This window comes from Aspergillus pseudodeflectus (assembly GCF_044049435.1).
Source record: "Aspergillus pseudodeflectus strain CBS 756.74 chromosome Unknown BJX68scaffold_20, whole genome shotgun sequence".
Classification (NCBI taxonomy): Eukaryota; Fungi; Ascomycota; class Eurotiomycetes; order Eurotiales; family Aspergillaceae; genus Aspergillus; species Aspergillus pseudodeflectus.
Genome location: NW_027263796.1, coordinates 351143 through 372032, shown reverse-complemented (window position 1 = coordinate 372032; position 20890 = coordinate 351143). Strand labels below are relative to the sequence as shown.

The following is a 20890-nucleotide window of genomic DNA, read 5'->3' as shown; positions in this document are numbered from 1 at the left end:
ATGGCAGACTTGGCAAGAATAACATTACATTTATGATCAAACTAGTCACGAACACTACACAACAGCTCCCAAGACCGCGGCCGCAAAAGCCTTCTCCTGCAGGTCACAAGAGGCTGTCCAGATGCCGATTCCGAGAAGCTCCTAGCCCGCTTCAGCTTAACAGTCAGTGGCGGTGCCTCGTTGCTGGTCGCTAAAACCCGGGATGCTGCATCAGCTGACACCAGCCCGGCGGCTGCGTGGTGCCCCATTGCAGAAAGAGAATCTGCCAAGCGGCGGTAGTAGATGACTGCTGTTAGCTTGCGGTTGGTAACACCAAGCAGGATGTCAATGACCTTTAAATGAAGAAGGGCACACTTGTAACGGAACGCAGGGTGTGGGGGGCTTTCCAAACTCGATACTTTGTCTATCCACCAGTCAGCATCTTCAGAGGCGTCTTCATCCGTCAGGTCCTCTGCTGCTTTTAAGAGCGATGCAGAGCGCAGAAAATTCCTGTAGTCAGACTCAATGATGCCCGTTCCTTCCATCTTGTCGACCAGTGATTGTATTCGCCCAAACGGGATAGGGCACAACGTTGTTTTGTCCTCGGTAACAGTCCCCGGCGCCGAAAACTTGCGGACAATGATAGCGCTTTGTTCGTAGTTACCTGTGAGTAGCAGACCATATGCAAGGCTAAAAAGCGCTTCCGTATGGTTTTCATGATTGCTGTGGTTCGAAAGCTGAAGACCCTTCGCAGCCTGACGAAATGCCTCCTTGGCCTGGTCAAAGCTGCCCAACCTAGCGAAACACCAACCCATTTCAATGTACGTGTCACGTCGACAATTGTTGTTCGATTCATCTGCCCGATCCCGAGCCAACCCATCCAGAAATTCCAGAAGCCGCCGGCAGCAAGTCATACAGGCTTGGATATCGCCTGCATTGTAAAGTGCGGTCCTCTGTGTTTCGAGGCAATCTCGCGTGGGCAGTGCCAGCTGTTCCATTGAGGCCACGCCTCCTGAAATATCTAGGGCCCGGTTCATTAGATTAGCTGCATCCGTGTACTTCCCCTTCTCGTTATAGTCAGAAGCAACTGCCTGTAGAGGTGTCATCCGCCAGGCCAGCCCCCGTCTTGTCCGGTACAGCGTTTCTGCTATACGGCTTCCGCTCTTTTGACGGTCCATCCCAATAAGGCTTTCGAGGTTGTGTAGCGCATTTCTTGCTTCTTCGTCCCGCTCCTCCAGTATTAATAATCTTGTAAGAATTATATATGCCACTGTCTTCGTTGCGAGGAAATGCGGTTGCGAGTCGGCCTGAGCAGTCTTCCTGATGCACTCTAGGGCAAGTTGTATTGCCTCCTCGGGACTTTCCATGCGGTTCCAAAGAGCAAAGCTGAGACACATGAGGCTTAGGCACTCCCAGAAGTTATTTTTACCCCTTGTCCTCTTCAGCGCGGTCGCGGCCAGCTTCTCCGCTGATACCCAGTCATAACGTCTGAAGGCCATTTGGAACATGAGCAGAACAACGGGGACGGGTAGAACATCCGGAGACAATGTCATCAAGTCCGACGTCATTTGCTTCAGGTTCAAGACTGCGAGTTCTCGGAAACCCTTGGTCAATGTGGAAAGAGCTTGCGGTATTTTCTGCCCAACAAAGCCAATATTTCCCATCAGATACTTGCTAAGCGCAGCAGGGATCGTTCCTTTTTGTGAGAGCCTACTGGCATGGCTGCTCGCATATCGCCGGCTATTAGAGACAGAACCAGAGGAACTTGTGCCTGTCCTATACGGATAAAACGTGACGATCAGCGCAGATATGGATTGCAATACCTGATACCGGGAATCTTCAGCCCCAAAGCAATCCAACCGCCGCTGTAGCTCCGTTTCGTAGATGGCAAAGAGCGCCTGCGGTCGCCAATCGAACTGTACAGATGCAAGTTCCACCCAGTAATGAAGGTGGTCCCCGTTGCTGTGCGGCTGAATTCCTTGGATGGTGGCCAACGCGTACTCAATCAGAGCCCATGCTTGGGGTGTTTTACCGACACGACGGATCTCCGAATGGCCCCAGGCGCTGTCGCCATGGAGGATAACCCTAGCAAGGAAGTAGGGAAGCAGGGCAGTCGCATAGGAGAAAAACGGGTACTTCAATGGCAGCGTCGGTGCGCCACCATCTGTCAGGGGATACCCCAAGTCAAGGCGTTCAAGGTACCCAACGCACACTGCAGCCATGTGTTTGTGAGCAACTGAGCGATCGATTCGAAAATACTCGATTTCGCAGTCCTCGGCACGCCACTCATCCGATGACCGAGTCAGAAAATCGATCAACGAGGCGTGGATAAGATGGTAACGGCCATCTGTGATTCTCAAAAAGTCACCACAGGCGTCTATGATACCGTCAACAGGTATAAGGCTATCCTCAATCCTAGGCCCCCTATGAACATGGGCTGCATAGGTGTAGCGTAGTTCATCCACAGTCAACGGTTCAGGGGAAGCGAGGATCGACATGAGGAGAATCCGCGCTCGATTCATAGATGCAGAGGGTCTTGTCCGTGTGCCACTTGTCCTCGCCATTAGCTGTAAAAAAAGACGGTGGTATTCGCGGTCGAGGTCATGGGGAACCTGCTTCAGCGTGATACTGAGTTCCTCTGCCGTATAGCACCGCCTAAGCTGGTTCAAAATGAGGGTGGTCCATAAGAACATGACCTTGGATTGCTCCTGGAGACTCCTCTGGACCATTTGCTTGGCCTCCGGAGATTGTATTGTCGGTACATCGTCCAGCTCGGCAGCTATGAATTTGTTGATGTCGCTGCGCGTACAATCCTCGGTCACCTCGAGGTTGGGCGTGGACTCTTTCAGAAGCGTGCGAATGGATGGCTCGCGGCCTGCAACCAGCAGATAAAGCCCAGGGTGGCGCTTAACAAGACCGAGCATGGTCTCAAGACAGCCTTGGCCCCGAATGTTCCAGTCATCGAGCGACTCGTCCACTCCGTCCACCAGACAGTAGAAATCGGCCGTGTTGAGGGCCAGAGCCTGTTCGACGGCTACAATGACGTTACGCTCGTCGATACTAGAATCGGCAGCCAGCTGGCTTGTAACCATTCGAACTTGACTATCGGAAAGAGGGCCAAGAAGCTGCCAAAGAAGCGACCGTAGAAAGTCCAAGAATCTGCGTTGTGCTTCACTGCCAGCCCAGAAGGCAAAGTGCGATACGTGTTCTCCCCGACCCCTGAGCCGCTCAGCAACGGATTTGAGCAGTACCGATTTGCCACAGCCTTTGGGGCCATAGAGACAGAATATGCGCCCTCGAAAATCCGCCGATGGCGACACTGGCGTGTCCATCCAGGTTGTGAACGCTGGATGCGACCAAATCCACTCACAGGTGTTATCGAGCCTCTGGGGTATAAAGCTATCGCCCGACGGTCGGAGGAGGCCACGGAGAGCGAGTCGAAGATCAGAGGAGGAGACTTTGCGATGTTCTGCAAGTGGTCAGTATCAGCCTGGATGGGCAGTCCCGGTGCCATACCTTCTGCCAGCCTGTCATGATGGTGGACGATGATCAATGTGAGCGACGTCTTCACTTGGGTGACTCGATTCAGCGACTCCTTCAACGTTCTATCCAGCCTTGTAGACAAAGGAAGCGCTCTCCTCAGAAAGCTAGATGCTTCCTTGGAGAATTTGACTTGCAGGTCAGATTGGAGGGATGAGAACTCGGTCCGCAGCTGCGAGAGAACCGGAGCAAGTCTCTGCAGTTGGCAGTTGTCGATCGGGTTTGACTTCCATCTCTGCTGCACATCCTTCAGGATATTTTCAATGTCCATGAGCTGCAACAGGAGCTCTCCCGCAACTTTTGCGCTGTGTCGCCTATTAGCCAGTGCCTGGAGGGTGGCAGTGAGCCCTTGAACAGCGTGGATCAAGGCGGGAATTCCCGCGACAATACCGACGATCTCCATCGTGGCTGGCGAGGGTCTGGGTTGCGAGGAAGATCTGAGCGGGGGTTGGCGGGGTTAAAAGTGCCTGGGGTGGCTCAGCCGCTCAGCCGGCAGCCTTGCGTACTTCCTCCTTTGGCGGTTCAGTCAGCGCGCGGCATGCAGCATGCCAGTTCGTTCCAGGCATTGCCCCACGCTCAGACCAGTAGAAGTCCCGTAAGAAGTGAAGGAGACCTATCAGAGGCCCTCGGACCCCTTGCAGACGTACGGAGCAGAATCGATTGCTCCTCTCAACGTCCTACTGGAGAATCTCCAGGATCCCGGATCCCATGCGTAACGAAGCCACCTTCCCCTCAAAGAAGGGCCATTGTGCGTGAATAAATCGCGCAATCTCCCTGTGTTGCTTGACTAAGATTGGTGCGAAGGAAAAGGAGGGCGACTCGTCGTTCTTTGCGTGGGAGATTTCGGCCCAACATTGCTGAAGAAGGTGCAATGAACTGCTCCTCCGCGGCTGTAATGATGGCAACCGCCATGACAATCATGGCTCCGCCCGGCTCTGTCTAGGATTGTACGACACTGCACTCCACAGCCTACTTTCCTACTTCTGCTGGGCTCTCTATCCTTTTCGAACTACTCTTCGCACCCAGGTGATCTTTGCTTTGTATAGCCCCGTCGCTCCTTGCCAATTCTTCCCTCCACCAGACATCTACATGCATCTATCAAGAGTCGATTGGCCATTCATCCCTCCCACCTTTTGTCACCTGCACAGCCTAATCCATATACAGAGTCTTAGAGTGTGTATATAGGCTTGGCCAGAATAGCAATCAGTCTCTTCCGTCATTGGCTCGCGAGAAATACCTACCTACGTTCAGGGCGTCTGCCCTTTATTGGATGGCTGGCGACCACGTGATCCTGTCACCTATCTAGCCTCAAGGCTTGCAGTAGATTGTTCCGCAATTCACCTATCTGGATAGACAGAGTTGGAATATAACCCTTTACTGTAGTCGAGGGTATCCACTAATTAACAATTCTGAACTCCAGGGACCCAAAAGCCTATGCTGCAACTCCAAGGGCGGCAACAAGACTGAATATCATGGGCCACCGCTTCCCAAACAACGGTGCTAGTCTAACTAGTAGAATCCACCTCTCAAGCATCAAGCAAGCGGCGTGACAGTCGGCTTCACACAAAGCCCCTCAACGCAAACATTACTATAACAACAATTCTCATCCGCGAGACAAGGGCCCAAGTCCTCGGAGCAACCAGGCCAGTCCCCATCCGTCGGACGGCATCGGGTCGCGGCGCAGTACCCGGAGCAGCAGCCGGGGCCCGAACCGAATGTGCATTCACCTGCCAGTATCGTGTCAGAAGGTAGTGTCCTGTGGGGTGCATCCTTGGATAGGGTCGTAGTAGGGCTGGGCAGGGGTTATGCCTCCAGGAGATTTACGTACCATAGACTCCGACACAGGTTGGGTACGGCACACAGGTTGTGATCACAGTCGAGGACGGCGCGGTGAAGGTTTTTGTGGTGCAAAATTCGGTGCCGATGCAGCCATCGTACTCGCCGCAGCCGGCTGCTGCCACGGGGGTTATATCTGAAGAGATCATGTAAGCAAGAGCGTCATGGCGTCTTATTGGGTGGGAACGTACAACCCAGTACGGGCAGGAGAGGACCGAGGACTTGGGTGAGGTGCATACTGTCAGCGTCCGATGTAGTCTAGTACTAGGGATTCTGTTGATCTGAGAAGTAGGACCGTCGAGAGTCCCACAGGACCAGAACAAAAGGCAGATTATATGTTTCCATCAAACAAACAGAGTCCTGCTTCATGTCTCATTCCCGGACACGCGATTGGCGGTCGCGGTGCAGATGATCGTCGGAATACGAAGCGCAGCATCACCTTGACATATGAACGGGCAAATGCGGTAAGCCAAGACAAAAGCATGATGAAGGTCTCAGATTCAGGATTGCAGGATGTGAAGCTGAGGGTAGCGGTGTGGCCTCTGGTTGGGTTCTCATGTCCTCTGAGGAAGGAGGACTGTCTCAGAAGTTAGGGCTGGGATTGGATCGACCGAGGTGGTTCGTGACAGCGACGGAAGTCAATGCCCCTGACGATAAATGATCACCGTATCAACTGAGGAGGACATGACGTATGACGCGTGCCTTTTTGGCCCACATATTCAATGTCAAAGCAAGGGTACTTTCAGGGAAGGTGCTTTCGTTGGTGAGTTGAGGCTGGGGAGAGGCTGTCGGTCATCTCGGTGAAGTACTTGAAGGTCGTCAAGATCAAGCTTCTGATAAAAATCCTCGTCGAAAGGGGATATTCTCGTGGACTTTCAAGTATGTAGAGCAGTCTCACCTCCTCGTCTGACCCAAGTCGGCGATGATGCTCGCTTATCGAATACGAGCTGTGGGCCCAGATTCCACCCCGCATCGTCAGGCCAGCAGACCTTGACCTGACAACACACCCACCGCATGGCGGCCACGACCAGGTATCACAGGCTTGAAAGCCTTCCGAGACATGAGGTCCGCATCCGAAACTGCTGAGGTATCGCATGAGACTAATAGCCCCAGGTCGAGACCTTGACGAGGGATACGAATAATATTCGGAACGTGTCTGTTCTCTCATTAGGTGCCTTTCCTTCTCCTCTGACTGCCTCACTAGCTAACGTTATGTTTTATTCATCCTCCAGCAGGGCGCCAAAGATCGAAGCTGGCGAGTCTTTTCGCTCAGAGCGCTTCTGTTGTTGGTCATGATGATGGAGCTCAGGACACTGATGACTGCGACACCATCGCGAAGCAAATTGTGCAGTCATTCTCCGTGAAACTCGAGGCAGCGAACCAAAAGAAGCAAAATCAGAACGGATATCTTCTCAACCTCATCACCGACCCTGACTGCCCAGTCCAGCCAGAGGCTGCTGCATTAAGCCTGCGCATCACAGACGGCGCTATCATCGTGCTGGATGCTGGATTGGGAATATGGTATGTCATCCTGTGCAATGTACCCCTATTTTATTAATTTAAATATGAAACCAAGGTCTCAAGCAGAAGGACTCCTTTCCACGGCGTTATTAGAAAGGAACAAAGTTGTCATCCTGTTGGACATCGAGTCGCTTCTTGCCCGCCGCCAGAGCAAAGAGGATTTGTATCAGACGCTTAGCGCTCAGATCCGCACCATCAACGCCATCATTGAGAGATCCGGGCAGTCCTTTGGTCAGGCGCGCATAGCTCCGGTGGTTGGGAATGTTGCGTTTTCCTGTCTTGCTCACGGCTGGGCAGTCGGCCTCCCCCAGTTTGCGACTCGTTGCAAAGAGAGGTTTGGCATTCCATCTGAGAACATGGCTGGGCGTCTTTGGGTAGGTCTTGTTTATTTCTGCGTGTTTTTGTCTGTTGGTTGGCTCATGCAAAGCAGGGCGACAGCTACTTCGACTCTGAGCGGCGCGTACGGAACCGAGAAGCAGGGTATGACAGGACAGCATCCGAACGATCCTTCAACGCATTCATACTGGCCCCGATTTTCGAGATCTACGACGCATACAACTCAGACAGTCGCCGAGTCCAGGATATCCTCGGCACGTTTGGTATCACCCTCGACGACGCAGAGCAGCAATTATCAGGCGAACGCCTCCTCCAGGCTGCTATGCACAAGCTATTCCCTGTATGCGACACCATCCTCGAAATGATATGCACACATCTCCCATCGCCAGTATCAGCTCAGCAATACCGCTTAGAGTGGCTATATCAAGCCCCCCTCGACGACGAAGCCGGGGCTGGAATCCACACGTGCGGCAAGAATGGACCGCTCGTGCTCTACATAACACGGTCCATGCCTACGGCAGATGACAAGAGCGTTTACTTCCTTGGGCGTGTCTTCTCAGGGACAGTCACAGCCGACCAGGATGTGAGGACACTTCAGGGGCACTGGAGATCACCGCGTGGGGGGAGCATTACAAGAACGAGTATTATCGCCGGGTTGGCAGCGTTGACTGTTGACTCTGTACCCGCTGGCAATATCGTCGCGGTTCAGGGCAAGCTCCTGAAGTCCTCTAGCAGCCAGCAGAACGAGAGTGAGCCCTTTACGATTACAACCTCGGACGTAGCCACGAGGTGCAGGGATATGACTTTTATGGATATGGCTGCACTGTACGTCACCGTTGTGGTGAATAACGAGGCGGATACGCCGTTTCTCGTCCTTGGTATCCGGTCGCTGTCACGGTCGAATCCGTACATAAATGCATTTGTCAATGATCAGGGCCAATATGTCATCCAGGGCTTCAACGAGCTCCAGGTGCGAACGGCCGTTGAAGAACTCCGAGCCCTCCTCGGCGGACGACGCATCAGGATATCCGAGCCACTGTTTCGCTACCGTGAAGGCATCAAATCCCCCTCTGAAGAAATTTGCATGACGAAATCTCCAAACAAGAAGATCCGTCTCTATGTCCGCGCAACTCCTCTCCCTGAAAAGCTCACAAAGGAAATCTCCTCTGGCGAAATTCCCACAATACGCGACCCCGGCCGACGCAGCACATACCTCACCAACCACCACAGCTGGCCCCCCAAGGCCGCTGAGAACATCTGGTCCTTCGGTCCCCTCGGCAGCGGGCCCAACATCCTCGTCGATTCAACAGTCGCCGTCCAGTACGTCTCCGAGGTGCGGGAAAGTCTCACTTCGGGTTTCCAGTGGTCTGTCCGCGAGGGTCCTTTATGCGAGGAACCGCTTCATGGGGTACGGATTGACGTCGTAGATATCGCGCTGATGACGGATGCGCGGGGGCGCGGTGGGGGGCAGCTTATACCGACTATGCGGCGTGCGGTTTATGGGTCAGTCCTGAGGGCGAGGCCGTTTTTGCTTGAGGGGGTTTATGTAGTTGAGGTGCATGTTCATATTGAGTTTGTGGATGTTGTGAGAGGGATACTTGGTGACCGAAGGGGAGTCGTCTTCAATGACGGATTGGATCCCTCGGGCATGCATGTCATGCAAGCGCATATCCGTTCTGGCCAGGTAGTAGGGCTTCAAGAGGCGATCCTGTCTGCTGCTGGTGAGTCTAGCTACGTGTCTATATGGTTGGATCGTTGGGAGGAGACCGAGGGAGATCGAGAAGCGCTCGTGCGCAGTATCCGCGATCGCAAGGGGCTGTCGCCGGCAGTACCTTCTTGGGAGACTGTGAGTTCCCTAGTCCCAAGCCAAATCTGTACTAACATTTTATAGTTCTGTGACTCTCTTTAATTGATTGGTAGCGCCTCGTCCAACGGTTGTTGGCTGATTCTAGTGCTGTGGTTGGATACTAGACTTTACTTTCCTCCACGAATACATTCTTACGTAGTACAAAAGCCCCAGACACGACGCATCCATCGTGCGTACTACTAAGGTTAAACCCCGACAAATTCATTCTCTCCTGTCTAAGCCCTGCCTGAATGCAAATTTCTGGTTTCAGGATCGCCCCTTCTTGGCGCAGGCTGTACCATCTCCGTTGTGTAGCCACTGGAGGACAGCTGAGATGGACCCTGCATGCCCTGCCCCAGTGGCGCAAGGGACCGATCACTGATCCACAGTCCATTATCCCATTTGGGAAAGATTTCATGAGCGTTATCCAATCAGACAGCGACTTATTTTCAACGTGCTGGAGCTTGCGAGGCTCTTGGCTGCTCCGCCCTGCTCGATCCGTCTTGGCTGATGTCCGAAACGCCGATCCCCAGCTGCCACTGCGCAGTGGGAATGTGGCATAAATGGATATTTAGGCTTCTTATTCCCGCTCTCTCAGGAACAATCTTGATGTGCAAGATAAACCACTTTCTATTTTCTTCAAGATGAACTCCAACACTCCCATACCATCCCCTTACTACGCCAACGACCGCCACAGGGCGCTCCTCAGTCTCCGCGTGCTGAGCATCCTCGCCTCCCTCGCAGCATTATCGACGCTGGCCTGGACGATCCCTGCCCATGAGAATGTTAGCAACGATGGCGTCGGATCGGGCGTTACACCCGGTGTTGTAGCTTCTGTACGCCTCACCCCAACTCTATCTTACCCTCCCCAACACCTCCAATACTAACATCTTCTTTCATTCTTAGACAGCATACGCCTTCCTCTGGTCCAGCACCGTCCTAATCCTCCGCTACATCCTACACACCCCCATCCACCCAGGCGTCTACCTCGCCTTCGACTTCATCGCGTTTGGCCTGCTCGCCGGATGCACAATCGTCATGGTCATCATGATCGAGCCGTTCTTCAACTCGTCGTACGCCTGTGCGGTTGGGAATAATTGCGATGGGGGACTGCTGGCGAGGGTCGAGTGGTTTGGGGCGGTCATGGGACTTGTTTGTTGGTATGTTCTTGCAGGATGATTTCGTATTCTGGTCATAGTGGATGGGGATAGAAAGCTGACGGCCTGTTCTAGTGCGATTCATCTCGGTCTGTTTGTTTGGGCTTGTTGGGCGACAGATAGGGAGAGGAAGATTGCGAAGGGTAGGAATGTCCTCGCTCCTGGGAAGGAGGTGGCCTAGATGCCTTCCAGGCAGCCATGAACTATATGAGTTGATGAGCAGATGATGATGGTATGATTGAAGGGAATGAACGAGCTGAAGGGGAGCTCGTGCACCTGAAATAAAACTCAGCGTGGTGCTGGACACAACGATGACGCGGATTTATCAATTCGGCGCTAATGTCTAATATCTAATATCGCTTGTACAGTTAATACTATACACCAATACCCTGTAAGGCGACAACATTAATATCTAATGAATGATCGTCACTGCTTTTTTCGTTCAGCTGAGCCTCAATCTGGGTAAGATTGCGAACAGTTTGGGCATCGTATACTCCTGCCGGATTCACAATGCGCGGTCCACCAGAAGAATAGGTACTCGAATTACCAGGCACTTCTAGCCAACCCTGAAGCAAGCCAGGACAATATGGCTCTCACAAGGCATACACGACCAACGACGTTCCGGAGCCCCCTGGATTCCCCTTCCTAACCTCCAGGCATCCAGATACATCACCAGCCCAAGAGCCGCAGCTCAGCCGACAGCTGAACGAACCCCTGTCGCTCGACGCCACAACCCCGAGCTGACCACAGCACTTTATATTAGCTCCCCTCCTTGTTTCCTGCCATATATGCTTGTTGATGCTTGCGCGCTCTCGGCGCAGCCGAATTAGCGCCGCGAACGTACGATCATTTATCTCGTCGCCTACGCGAAGGATGCCAGGGCAAGTTAGCCCGTAGAAGCAGCAGTACAAGTAACAAGCTTCTCGCCAGTCAGAACCGCTACTTGAAGAGGCTGGTGTTGGGCGAGGAACAGTACGGACACGGACACGGACTCGGTATGAGCGGACCGTATGCGGGGAAGGAGATAGGCGCCAGCGAAACCTGCAAATCAGTGGCGAGACCGAGAACCGAGAGTATACAAGGATGTCAAGGCTGATAATTTATGTATACTATTCCAACAGCTCATGCATCCTACGAACCGAAGTCCCGCGGATCCCCCCACCAGCGCAATGCTTCGAGTCGTCGACTGCATGGATGTGTTCGGCGTCCCTCCACATCTGCTCGCTAAGCCTGGGCTGCCGTTGGTCCGCTGGAAATTAGGCTGGCCAGAGTGGGCCTGTGTGGCTAGTGCGCCCCGCCCGTGCAGGGGGCGTTTTCGCTTGCTTTGGTCGCTTGGGGATGTTGAGGCGACAGATCTGTATGATGATGGTATTGCTTTTGGGAGGGTGAGGATGGGGATGTCGAGGCCTGGAGTGGGTATATAATCTCTGGCATTGTCCCGCATCACACTGCCTTTGTGCAGTACAACAGTTTCTTTCCACATTGTGCATTCTTTGTTACTCCTACTCATCCTACATACCCTGCTCAACAACCTCGTATCCAATACCATCTCGAGATTTATCAACCCGCACAAGCAACATGGGCTCCATCCCCGCAACCTCAACGCCAACAAGAACACCGTACAAGAACTGGCCCAACGATGCCGCCGTAAGCCTCCTCTTTCTCCCATCCGCCAACCATATACTAACAAAACCAGTTCGAAGCCCCCACCACATCACCAACCCCAACGCCCCTCCGCATAATCGGCACATTCCCTCCCTGCGTCAGCGGAACCCTCTACCGCACGGGGCCCGCGCACTACAAAGTCACCACACCAAGCGGAACCTACGCGCGCCACCACTGGTTCGACGGCTTCACCATGATCCACCGCTTCGAAATCACGCACGACAACGACAGCAACTCCACGCGCGTCCTCTACACATCCCGCAGCCAATGCGACGAGCTCCTCCAGGAGGCCCGCAAGGGCAAGAACATCGATACCTACGTCACCTTCGGACAGAAGCGGGATCCATGCATGTCCTATTTCGAGAAAGTGAAGTGTCTATTTAAGCCCGCGGATCCGGGCCATGATCGGCCGAGCATGCAGAATGTGGGTGTGACGGTTCGGCCCAACATGCCGGGGTTCTCGAAGGGGAAGGTCACGGCGCTTACGGACAATGACCTTGCGCAGGTTATGGATATGGATACCCTTGAGCCGGTGGGAGTTACCAAGCAGAGTGGGTTGCATCCGGATTTGAAGGTACTCCATTTCTCGTTTGGTTATACTTCGAGGTAGAGGAAGGGGCTGCGCGGCTAATCCGTGGATCAATGTAGGGGCCCCTCTCCTGCGCCCACGCGGCCTACGACCCGGACACAGGCGACCTCTACAACTTCAACCTCGACTTCGGCCGGACAGGAACCTACCGGGTCTTCACGACATCCGCTGCTACGGGTAAAACCAGCATTCTCGCCACGATCACGGGTGGGAAAGTGAAACCGGCCTACATCCACTCGTTCTTCCTCTCGGGCGACTTTGTCATCCTCTGTGTGTGGCCCTTATATTTCCAGGGGCACGGGACGGCGATCCTCTGGGAGCGAAATATCATCGATGCACTCAAGTTCAATCGGGCTGCGAAGTGTCAGTGGTATGTTGTTGATCGGCGGGGTGGGAGGGGGGTTGTTGCGACCTTTGACAGTCCGAGTTTTTTCGCCTTTCACACCATTAATGCTTTTCAAGAGAAGAGGGAAGACGGAGAGAATGTTGATATCTTCTGTGATGTCGCGCAGTTCAAGGACGACTATGTCATGCGGAATCTGTACTATGAGAACGTCCTCTCGACGGGGTCCGGGGTTGCGCCGCACGACGGCGCGAGACCGACTATCGTGCGGTATAAACTGGCCAACGTCCCCAAGACCGGAAGGAAGAAGGGCGTCTCACCCGTCGAAGTCATCAAGTCCATCGAGCGAGCCGTCGAGCTACCAACAATGAACCCTCACTACGCAACAAAGAAACAGCGCTATGTATACGGGATCGTGGACCGGGGATACTCGTCTTTCGTGGACGGGCTGGGAAAGGTCGATATGGAGTCTGGGTCGGTGACGTATTGGGGCATGGAACCGAAGCCGCATACGCCTGGTGAGGCGGTGTTTGTGCCGGATGGAACTAGTCAGAGTGAGGATGCGGGATATCTGTTGAGTGTTGTCTTGGATGGGGAGAAGGGGACGAGTTATCTGGTTTGTTTGGATGCGCGGACGATGAAGGAGGTTGCGCGGGCAGAACTTGATCGGGCCATTTCTCCTGGTTTGCATGGCGTACATATGAAGAATAGATTGTAGATACATACTGGGTTAATCTAAGGGTGATATATTCAGCGGTTAATTCAAGGCCTTGATGGGATGCGCCGAGAACTAGCCAGCACCATTTCATAAACTCAGTGGCGGAATAACTGCAGCTCTCCCGCACAAGCTCTTTCTGAAACCAGGACGGACTCCCTGACTCGGCAGATAGTAGTGTAAATCCGAGATTCCGGAGTTCGCAGTCGTAAGTTGAAACGAGGATGGAGTAGGGTAAGGGGTGCGTGTGCTGTGATTGGCGGAAATGGGCCGAGGGAGTATATCTCAAACAGCAACTCACCCCGCCGCTTCAACTTGGCACATGGCCTCGTCAGCGCTTCAACTTGTTCAAAACAGAGGCTACGAATAAGCCTGAGGGTTGAAGATATAAGTAATTCGTTCCCAAGTTCGTCTCGTTTCGCCTCCTCTCAGAATCGTCTCAACAACTTCATCACCGCTTCATTGATTGGAGCATCCTCTCCTTCTCTGCGCTGGTCGCCTACATTCTTTGCTTCACTTTCACTCTCACTCTCACTTTGACTTCCCATAAACATCAAACACTCGCTAAAATGTCTCGAACCTACCTCTCCTTTGCTTCCCTCCTCGCGACCGCCGCCGCCCACGGCCACGTCACAAACATCGTCGTCAACGGCGTCTACTACGCCGGCTGGGACATCAACAGCTACCCCTACATGGAGACCCCGCCGGTGGTTGCCGCCTGGGGAACTCCCAACACCGGCGGTGGCCCCATGGATGTCAGCTCGGGCTACACGAACCCTGACCTAATCTGCTCGCTCAATGCGACAAACGCCCAGGGCCATGTCACTGTCGCGGCGGGAGACAAGATCAACCTGCAGTGGACTGAGTGGCCGGATACTCACCACGGACCTGTTATTGACTACCTGGCTTCGTGCAACGGTGCGTGCGAGACGGTTGACAAGACGACGCTCGAGTTCTTCAAGATCGATGGTGTCGGACTGGTTGATAACTCTGCTGTCCCTGGTGTCTGGGGCGACGACCAGCTCATCGAGAACAACAACAGCTGGATGGTGCAGATTCCCGAGTCGATTGCCCCCGGAAACTATGTACTCCGCCATGAGATCATCGCCCTGCACAGTGCCGGGACCGAGGGTGGTGCGCAGAACTATCCTCAGTGCTTCAACCTGCAGATTACCGGCTCTGGAACTGATGAGCCGACTGGAACCCTGGGTACGGAGTTGTATACCCTTGATGAAGCTGGTATCCTTGTGAACATCTACGCGAGCCTCGACTCGTATGAGGTCCCTGGACCTGCGCTGTACAGTGGTGCTTCGTCGATTGCGCAGGCTACTTCGGCTATCACAGCTACTGGGACTGCGGAAACAGGGACTGGTGGTGCGACTGCTACTGCTACTGCTTCTGCCACTGGAAGTGACACCGCGACTGCCACTGCTACAAGCAGCGCAACATCCACAATCTCAACCTCGAGCATCCGCTCCTCTGCCTCCGTCCCCTCGAACCCCTCGACAACAAGCACCGCTACTAGCGCGCAGACAACCCAGACCGCGACAACAGTAACAGCGACAACTCGCACCACCTCCGCCCCAGGAACGCTGACAACAGCTACATCGTCCGCCACGTCTACTACCGTCTCTGCCCCCACGACTGCCCCGACAACATCTACACCTCCTTCGTCTGGTGAAGGTGGAGCTCAGGCTGTCTACCAGCAGTGTGGCGGCATCAACTGGAAGGGGGCTTCGGCTTGTGCGGAGGGTTCAAGTTGCCATAAGTATAACCCGTACTATTCGCAGTGTATTCCTGCGTAGATGAAGGTGAATGGATGGACTGCTCGGGGTTGGAGATTTTTTGTATTCTTTTGTATAGTAGCTGAGTATAGAGCCGTCAATACATTACTGTACTCTTCAACTTCTCCGAGCGTAAATGCAAAGTTGTCAGTAGATTGCACTCGAGACTCTTCATGGTGTACATCAACGTACCTAGACCAGTAGTGGGTTGTGGCGGCAACTATTTAAAGTGCTCTTATCCATATTATGGACAATATTCAGGAGGGTTCCTTTAGATATTACCAAATAAACGCCACCTGAATAACAAAAGATTGTGGCACTTCCGTGGAGTACATGGGCCGCCTGGTACCGAAATATATACTTCAGCTGGTGCATTGCGTACATAGGACATCAACAGGCAGAGCTTCCTAATAAAGCATTAATAAAGTAGCCCCCTGCCCCTACAGCTCCTAGATGTGAAATTAGTATTCTTACACCAGTGAACTCGATGGTGCAGATGCAAAACGTGCTGCTATACTTCTGGTCGTGGCTGCATCGGAACAAGGTAAATCCCGCCCGTTGTACCTGCCGATTGCCGAACGCGAGACGCGAGATTATCGAATCTCACTCGCCAGTGTTCGACTTGAAGATCGCGACGTGCGGATCCCCTTCCCCTTCCCCTGACCATGGCCCCGGTCAGATTCATCGGGCCTCCCGATCTCTCCGGTCGCACGCCCATCTATCGCCTCGCCAAAACTGTCGTGCCCCCGGCTCCTCCGCCACAACCTCCCTCACAACCGCAGCCGAGTCCCTCGCAAGTCAACAACGCCGCACACCCGCACCCAGCTCCGTACCAACCGCCCTACCACCCTCACCCTCACGCGCCTCCCCCTCCTTCTCAATCTCAATCGCACCCGCATCCCTCACCCTACAACTCTCCCTACACCCCCTCGAAACCCGCTCCGCAAACGACACCACAGGAAAACAAAGAGAATGCGCCGGCGCCCACCCAAACACCACAAGGGACACCAGCACAAGGCACAGGAACAGGCACCCCCGCCTCCTCAGCGCGCGGCTCCCCCCTAACAAAGCGGCGCGGGCGCAAGCTGCAAGAAAGCGAAGTGCTCATCCTCGTCAACTGCTGCCTCGAATACCAGAGCATCTTCCACGACAACCCGACGCGCTTCTGGTACTGCGTCGGCGTGAGCCTGAAGCGGCAGATCAAGCGCAATTTCTCCTGGCAGAGTTGTCGGCAGATTATCGAGGAGTTGGTGTCGGAGCGCCGCGAGCGGAGGCGCGATGTTGCGGCCGGGAAGGTCAAGGAGCAGCCGATTACGGAATTGGTTCTTGCGACGGATAAGTGGATTTCGGTTTGTGATGCTGTCGGTGGTGCGTCGGAGCTTGCGACGCCGGGGACTACGCAGTCGTTGAAGAGGCCGGGGCAGCCGGAATCTCCTGGCGCAGAGGCGAATAATGCGAACTCGGCGAAGCGGCCGAAGCAGAATGACCAGGTAGCTACGAGACCGCCGCCGCCGCCACCACCACCAACACAGGCTGCCACGGGGCCACCAATGCCGTATCCTCCATATCCTCCGTATCCCATGCCACCGCATCATATGCCGCCTGCGCCCATTCCGACGATACCGAGCGGGCCTACAATGGCGGAGTTTCAGACGTTGAAAGTGGATATCCAGAGCTTGAGAATGGATGTACAGAGTATGCGGAGGGATATGATCGAGGTTCGGAACGATATCAATGCGAAGCTCGACTTGATCTTGAAAACGCTTCAAGAGGGCAAGGAGACCAAGGAGGACAAGGAGGACGATAAAGACAAGGAAACATGACGACTGGTCAGATGATCAAGTCTAATCGAAGAGACACAATGCGAGTCGAACAATCGCAAGTTGAGACAGCCATGTCCGCTCCAATCGCATTCCGAGGATTCGGCGCGTCGAGGACCAGGACAGGGCCAGACACTCCTCTACCGTCGCCTACGGTGTACATCCCACCCGGTGCAGCGGCCTGCGATGAGCATAAAAGCGACTGGCGTAGAAGCCCCGTCCAACGCAGTCTCTGATACTGCATCCACCAATATTCAGCGTAATCTCTAATTACCACCCACGACGCTTTGCGTCTGTTCAATCAATGCCTCGGCATCAGCCGATGTCGCTCCACTGACCTCTGATTTGTCTTTCTTTAAACCTCACCGAGTACGTTTGCAAGGTTTCGGATCTCGTTACTTCCGCACACTCGCACTAATTAAAGTCTACCGTCTTCCGTTGCACTCGTAGCTCGCTTGTTCATCCGCCTCGGCCTGTGACTGCCACTGACAGTACCTGCTGATCCCCACGTGTTGCGATACCTGGCCCCCAATTCCTCCGGCCCTAGCGCTGTGATCGTCGCCCTAGCGCACTGTACCTTGTTGCCCAGCCCTGTCTGCAGCTTATCCGCGTCATCTTCAGCCCGCTTCGCTTCAACCGAACGGCACGGGCTCCGGGCTCAGGAGACCTTCGTCCTTCCAGATAAATTGCGCAGATCACCACACGCTGCACGGAGGCCTTTCCTTGCATCCCTCAACTCCAAAGCAAAACCCACCACCTGACTCGCAATGCGCCCTGCTCCTGCTCTCGCTCTGGCGCTCCTGCCGCTGGCTCACGCCATTGACATCGTCTCCTCCAATGACGACGGCTGGGCCGAAGCCAATATTCGCTCTATCTACAGCGCCTTGACCTCCTCGGGCCACTCGGTCGTTGTATCCGCCCCGGCAGAGAACAAAAGTGGATCAGGTATGCGCAGCTTGAATGATACTACCATCTACCTCGAACCTTGAAGTAAAGTTGAAGAGAGCAACCCTTCTAACAGCGCACAGGCTCCCGCGACGAAGAACCCACAAACCGCACAGAAGCATGCGAGTTCGACTCTTGCCCAGCCAACAGCGGGCCTACCGGACAGAACGCCACAGACCCGCGCCTGAACTGGGTAAACTCCTACCCCGTCACCTCAATCAAGCACGGCATCGACACGCTCGCACCGCAGTTCTTCAACGGCGCCCCCGACCTCGCCGTCACGGGGCCCAACGTCGGTAACAACCTCGGACTGACCGTGTACATCTCCGGAACCGTCGGCGCAGCAACCTACGCAGCGGGGACAGCGGGCATCCCCGCGATCGCGTTCTCGGGCGAGTCGGGGGAGCCCACGGCGTGGAACGCCAAGGTTCCGAACTATAGTAGAGTCTATGGCGAGCTCGCGGCGAAACTCACCGACCGCCTCGTCGTATCTGGCGCGCCGTACCTCCCCGAGAATACCTGGTTGAATGTGAACTTCCCGGCTGTTGACGAGACGTGTGCGAGTGCAGCTGACTTTAGTTTCGTGCTTACTCGCATTTTCACGGCTCTCCCGCTCATTACAGCGGATGATGTTGAGACGTGTGGCGGTTCGCGGCTGCCGACGGAATTCTCTACCATCCATTTTACGGATGGATGCTATGTCAGTGTATCCGTGGGCACGGCGGACGATAAGGGTGACGCTGATGCGGCGGCTCAGGGCGTTGTTTTGGAGAAGTTGGGGGATTTGTTGACTTGCCTACCTTAGCCAACCTGCATAGTCCTCACTTCTTAGTCAAACCAAGGGCCCTCTCCATGTCAGATAGTGTTTCAAGGCAGCGAGTGCGCTTCGCAAGTCAAAGTCTGCAATACTACAACACTGCACTACAGCAACGGAGTATATCCCTTCCTGGGGTAGCGCCCTGCACGGTAAATGAATCCGCGTATTCGAATGCAACGACGCTAGAAGCCGAACTTCCCGCGCGCGCACATCCCCTCCTCCCCTCATTGCCGGATAATCAGGCACGTTTCGCCCCGGCTTTCTTGGCAACTATACACAACCCTGTTCTTGCAATGCGAGTGCCGTGTCAAGAATTCAGCTGTATGCCACTATTATTTCCGTATTGCGTACTCTATAGGCTAGTGTGTGTTTAGTCTCTTCTCCACTGCCGTGATCGACATTCCGGTCCACTCGCTGAAGAAACATCTCCGAATCGACTCCGGACATTGATGCCCCTCACGGCGATGGTGCGCGACGCGTACAACGTACTAGTATAAATAGAGCAGCACAGCTCTCCTTTCACTGACACCAACCCCAGCTCCGACCCCAACACCCTCCAGGCCCAAGTCCAACATGTCCACCCGCACCCTCCTCCTCGCCCTCGCCGCCTCGGTGGCTAGCATGCCCGTGTCCAGTCCCGTAACGGATACTGTTGCGCCGCTAACCAGCCGCGATGTAATCGCCCACGACGCCGTCGTCGGGTTCCCAGAGACAGTCCCGGACTCGACTCTCGGCCAGCTGTACCTCGCCTACCAGCCGTACCTCTACGTCGAGGGCGGGTGCGTGCCGTTTCCGGCTGTTGATGCCGAGGGGAATACCAGGTTCGTTGTCCCACCCGTCCACTTCTCAACCCCGAGGGGAATGAGAAGTAACCCCAAGTGCATGGGAGATGTACGAAAGCTGGTGATATGTTAAAGATGTACGCAGCGGCGGCCTCGCGCCAACGGGCTCCCCCACAGGAGACTGCTCCAGCAACACCGGTCAGATCTACGCGCGAAGCACAATGGCCTCGGGGACAACGTCCACCTACGGAAACGCCATCATGTACTCGTGGTACTTCCCCAAGGACTCACCAAGCACCGGTCTCGGGCACCGCCACGAATGGGAGGGTGTCATAATCTACCTCTCCGACGCATCCTCGACAAGCGCCGACAACATCCTCGCCGTGTGTCCCTCCGCGCACGGGGACTGGAACTGCGATACGGAGTTCTCGGTGTCTGGGACGCATCCGTTGATTCGCTATTATAGTGTCTGGCCGGTGAATCATCAGATGGGGCTGACGGACACGGTTGGTGGAAGTCAGCCGTTGGTTGCGTGGGAGAGCCTGACGGAGGCGGCGAGGAATGCCTTGGAGAACACGGACTTTGGGGATGCGACGGTGCCGTTCAAGGACGGGACGTTCGCGGGGAATCTGGGGGCTGCTACGTATTAGTATTAGCTCTTGTATATGCAGTTGGTTGGTATTCGTGGGATCTCGGTTTGTCTGGGGGAAGTGGTACCTAGAATGTGCCCCTGCTGTCCGAGAGATGAAAGAGCATTGCTTTGACGCTTCGGTTTCAGGACATTGCATATTAAGTTGAGACAGTGAAAGATAAGACACCGAATTCCCCGAGGTTACTCAGTATTCGTATACATCAAGCAAGCCGTATGAGGAAACTGCGAAAAGGAGGGGTGCCAGTGGCTATTCTCCTGACTAAAAACGGAAGGCACGAGTGTGGGAGGGTCCCTCAATTGCACCTTCCGTGCCTGCACTCTTGCATTTACGGAAGGAGCAACGGTTGCTATGCTACGGGGGCCCCATGAAAAAGGAAGGAACGACCCCATTACACCTTCCAGATACGGAGCTGTACTGCTGAGGACGGAGCCGGGGGTATAGCGCTACTAGTAGGGCAGCAGGTATTATGTGCCGGCTACGGATTCGTTAATCGACAACTCTGTCAATGGACTAAGCTTTCGTTAATGAATCTCCAGCAGCGCTGGCACTACTGGTCTGGGCG

The 20890-nt window shown here is 54.5% G+C and overlaps 9 protein-coding genes across 9 annotated transcripts; 7 read left to right on the top strand and 2 right to left on the bottom strand.

Annotated features, from left to right (window-relative positions):
• Positions 1-54: 54 nt before the first annotated feature.
• BJX68DRAFT_266695 (uncharacterized protein) lies at positions 55-3922 on the bottom strand (the record flags this gene model as incomplete). Its single annotated transcript, XM_071045586.1, has 3 exons — positions 55-141; positions 198-3448; positions 3496-3922. The coding sequence occupies 3 exons, from the start codon at positions 3920-3922 to the stop codon at positions 55-57; spliced, it is 3765 nt and encodes a 1254-aa protein (XP_070899356.1).
• A 1130-nt stretch (positions 3923-5052) lies between these two features.
• Positions 5053-5592, bottom strand: BJX68DRAFT_266694 (uncharacterized protein; the record flags this gene model as incomplete). The annotated part of the gene is made up of 3 exons (XM_071045585.1): positions 5053-5246; positions 5348-5491; positions 5547-5592. 3 exons carry the CDS (start codon positions 5590-5592, stop codon positions 5053-5055), a joined length of 384 nt encoding a protein of 127 aa, XP_070899355.1.
• A 774-nt stretch (positions 5593-6366) lies between these two features.
• Positions 6367-9295, top strand: BJX68DRAFT_237011 (uncharacterized protein; the record flags this gene model as incomplete). Its single annotated transcript, XM_071040107.1, has 6 exons — positions 6367-6420; positions 6469-6526; positions 6588-6876; positions 6932-7250; positions 7307-9058; positions 9104-9295. The coding sequence occupies 6 exons, from the start codon at positions 6370-6372 to the stop codon at positions 9119-9121; spliced, it is 2487 nt and encodes an 828-aa protein (XP_070899354.1). The 3' UTR covers positions 9122-9295.
• Positions 9296-9662: 367 nt separating this feature from the next.
• BJX68DRAFT_91398 (uncharacterized protein) lies at positions 9663-10660 on the top strand. Its single transcript, XM_071050002.1, has 3 exons — positions 9663-9894; positions 9965-10218; positions 10291-10660. Exons 1-3 carry the CDS (start codon positions 9703-9705, stop codon positions 10394-10396), a joined length of 552 nt encoding a protein of 183 aa, XP_070899353.1. The 5' UTR covers positions 9663-9702; the 3' UTR covers positions 10397-10660.
• Positions 10661-11335: 675 nt separating this feature from the next.
• On the top strand, positions 11336-13556 carry BJX68DRAFT_91392 (carotenoid oxygenase family protein). Its single transcript, XM_071050001.1, has 3 exons — positions 11336-11862; positions 11912-12454; positions 12529-13556. Exons 1-3 carry the CDS (start codon positions 11794-11796, stop codon positions 13528-13530), a joined length of 1614 nt encoding a protein of 537 aa, XP_070899352.1. The 5' UTR covers positions 11336-11793; the 3' UTR covers positions 13531-13556.
• A 540-nt stretch (positions 13557-14096) lies between these two features.
• BJX68DRAFT_275776 (glycosyl hydrolase family 61-domain-containing protein) lies at positions 14097-15332 on the top strand (the record flags this gene model as incomplete). Its single annotated transcript, XM_071047916.1, has 1 exon — positions 14097-15332. One exon carries the CDS (start codon positions 14097-14099, stop codon positions 15330-15332), a length of 1236 nt encoding a protein of 411 aa, XP_070899351.1.
• Positions 15333-15793: 461 nt separating this feature from the next.
• On the top strand, positions 15794-17516 carry BJX68DRAFT_91366 (uncharacterized protein). The gene has a single exon (XM_071050000.1). The coding sequence runs from the start codon at positions 15977-15979 to the stop codon at positions 17132-17134; it is 1158 nt and encodes a 385-aa protein (XP_070899350.1). The 5' UTR covers positions 15794-15976; the 3' UTR covers positions 17135-17516.
• Positions 17517-17898: 382 nt separating this feature from the next.
• On the top strand, positions 17899-18881 carry BJX68DRAFT_266688 (acid phosphatase precursor; the record flags this gene model as incomplete). Its single annotated transcript, XM_071045584.1, has 2 exons — positions 17899-18076; positions 18160-18881. 2 exons carry the CDS (start codon positions 17899-17901, stop codon positions 18879-18881), a joined length of 900 nt encoding a protein of 299 aa, XP_070899349.1.
• Positions 18882-19466: 585 nt separating this feature from the next.
• BJX68DRAFT_266687 (NPP1 family protein) lies at positions 19467-20325 on the top strand (the record flags this gene model as incomplete). The annotated part of the gene is made up of 2 exons (XM_071045583.1): positions 19467-19714; positions 19821-20325. The coding sequence occupies 2 exons, from the start codon at positions 19467-19469 to the stop codon at positions 20323-20325; spliced, it is 753 nt and encodes a 250-aa protein (XP_070899348.1).
• Between the last annotated feature and the right edge of the window lie 565 nt (positions 20326-20890).

Bases quoted from the DNA above. Each gene is read 5' to 3' on its own strand.
- BJX68DRAFT_91398 (XM_071050002.1), top strand. From the start codon at position 9,703: ATGAACTCCAACACTCCCATACCATCCCCTTACTACGCCAACGACCGC. The intron at 9,895-9,964 runs GTACGCCTCACC...TTTCATTCTTAG, and splicing joins CACCCGGTGTTGTAGCTTCT to ACAGCATACGCCTTCCTCTG. The intron at 10,219-10,290 runs GTATGTTCTTGC...GGCCTGTTCTAG, and splicing joins GTCATGGGACTTGTTTGTTG to TGCGATTCATCTCGGTCTGT.
- BJX68DRAFT_91392 (XM_071050001.1), top strand. From the start codon at position 11,794: ATGGGCTCCATCCCCGCAACCTCAACGCCAACAAGAACACCGTACAAG. The intron at 11,863-11,911 runs GTAAGCCTCCTC...TAACAAAACCAG, and splicing joins ACTGGCCCAACGATGCCGCC to TTCGAAGCCCCCACCACATC. The intron at 12,455-12,528 runs GTACTCCATTTC...GGATCAATGTAG, and splicing joins GGTTGCATCCGGATTTGAAG to GGGCCCCTCTCCTGCGCCCA.
- BJX68DRAFT_91366 (XM_071050000.1), top strand. From the start codon at position 15,977: ATGGCCCCGGTCAGATTCATCGGGCCTCCCGATCTCTCCGGTCGCACG.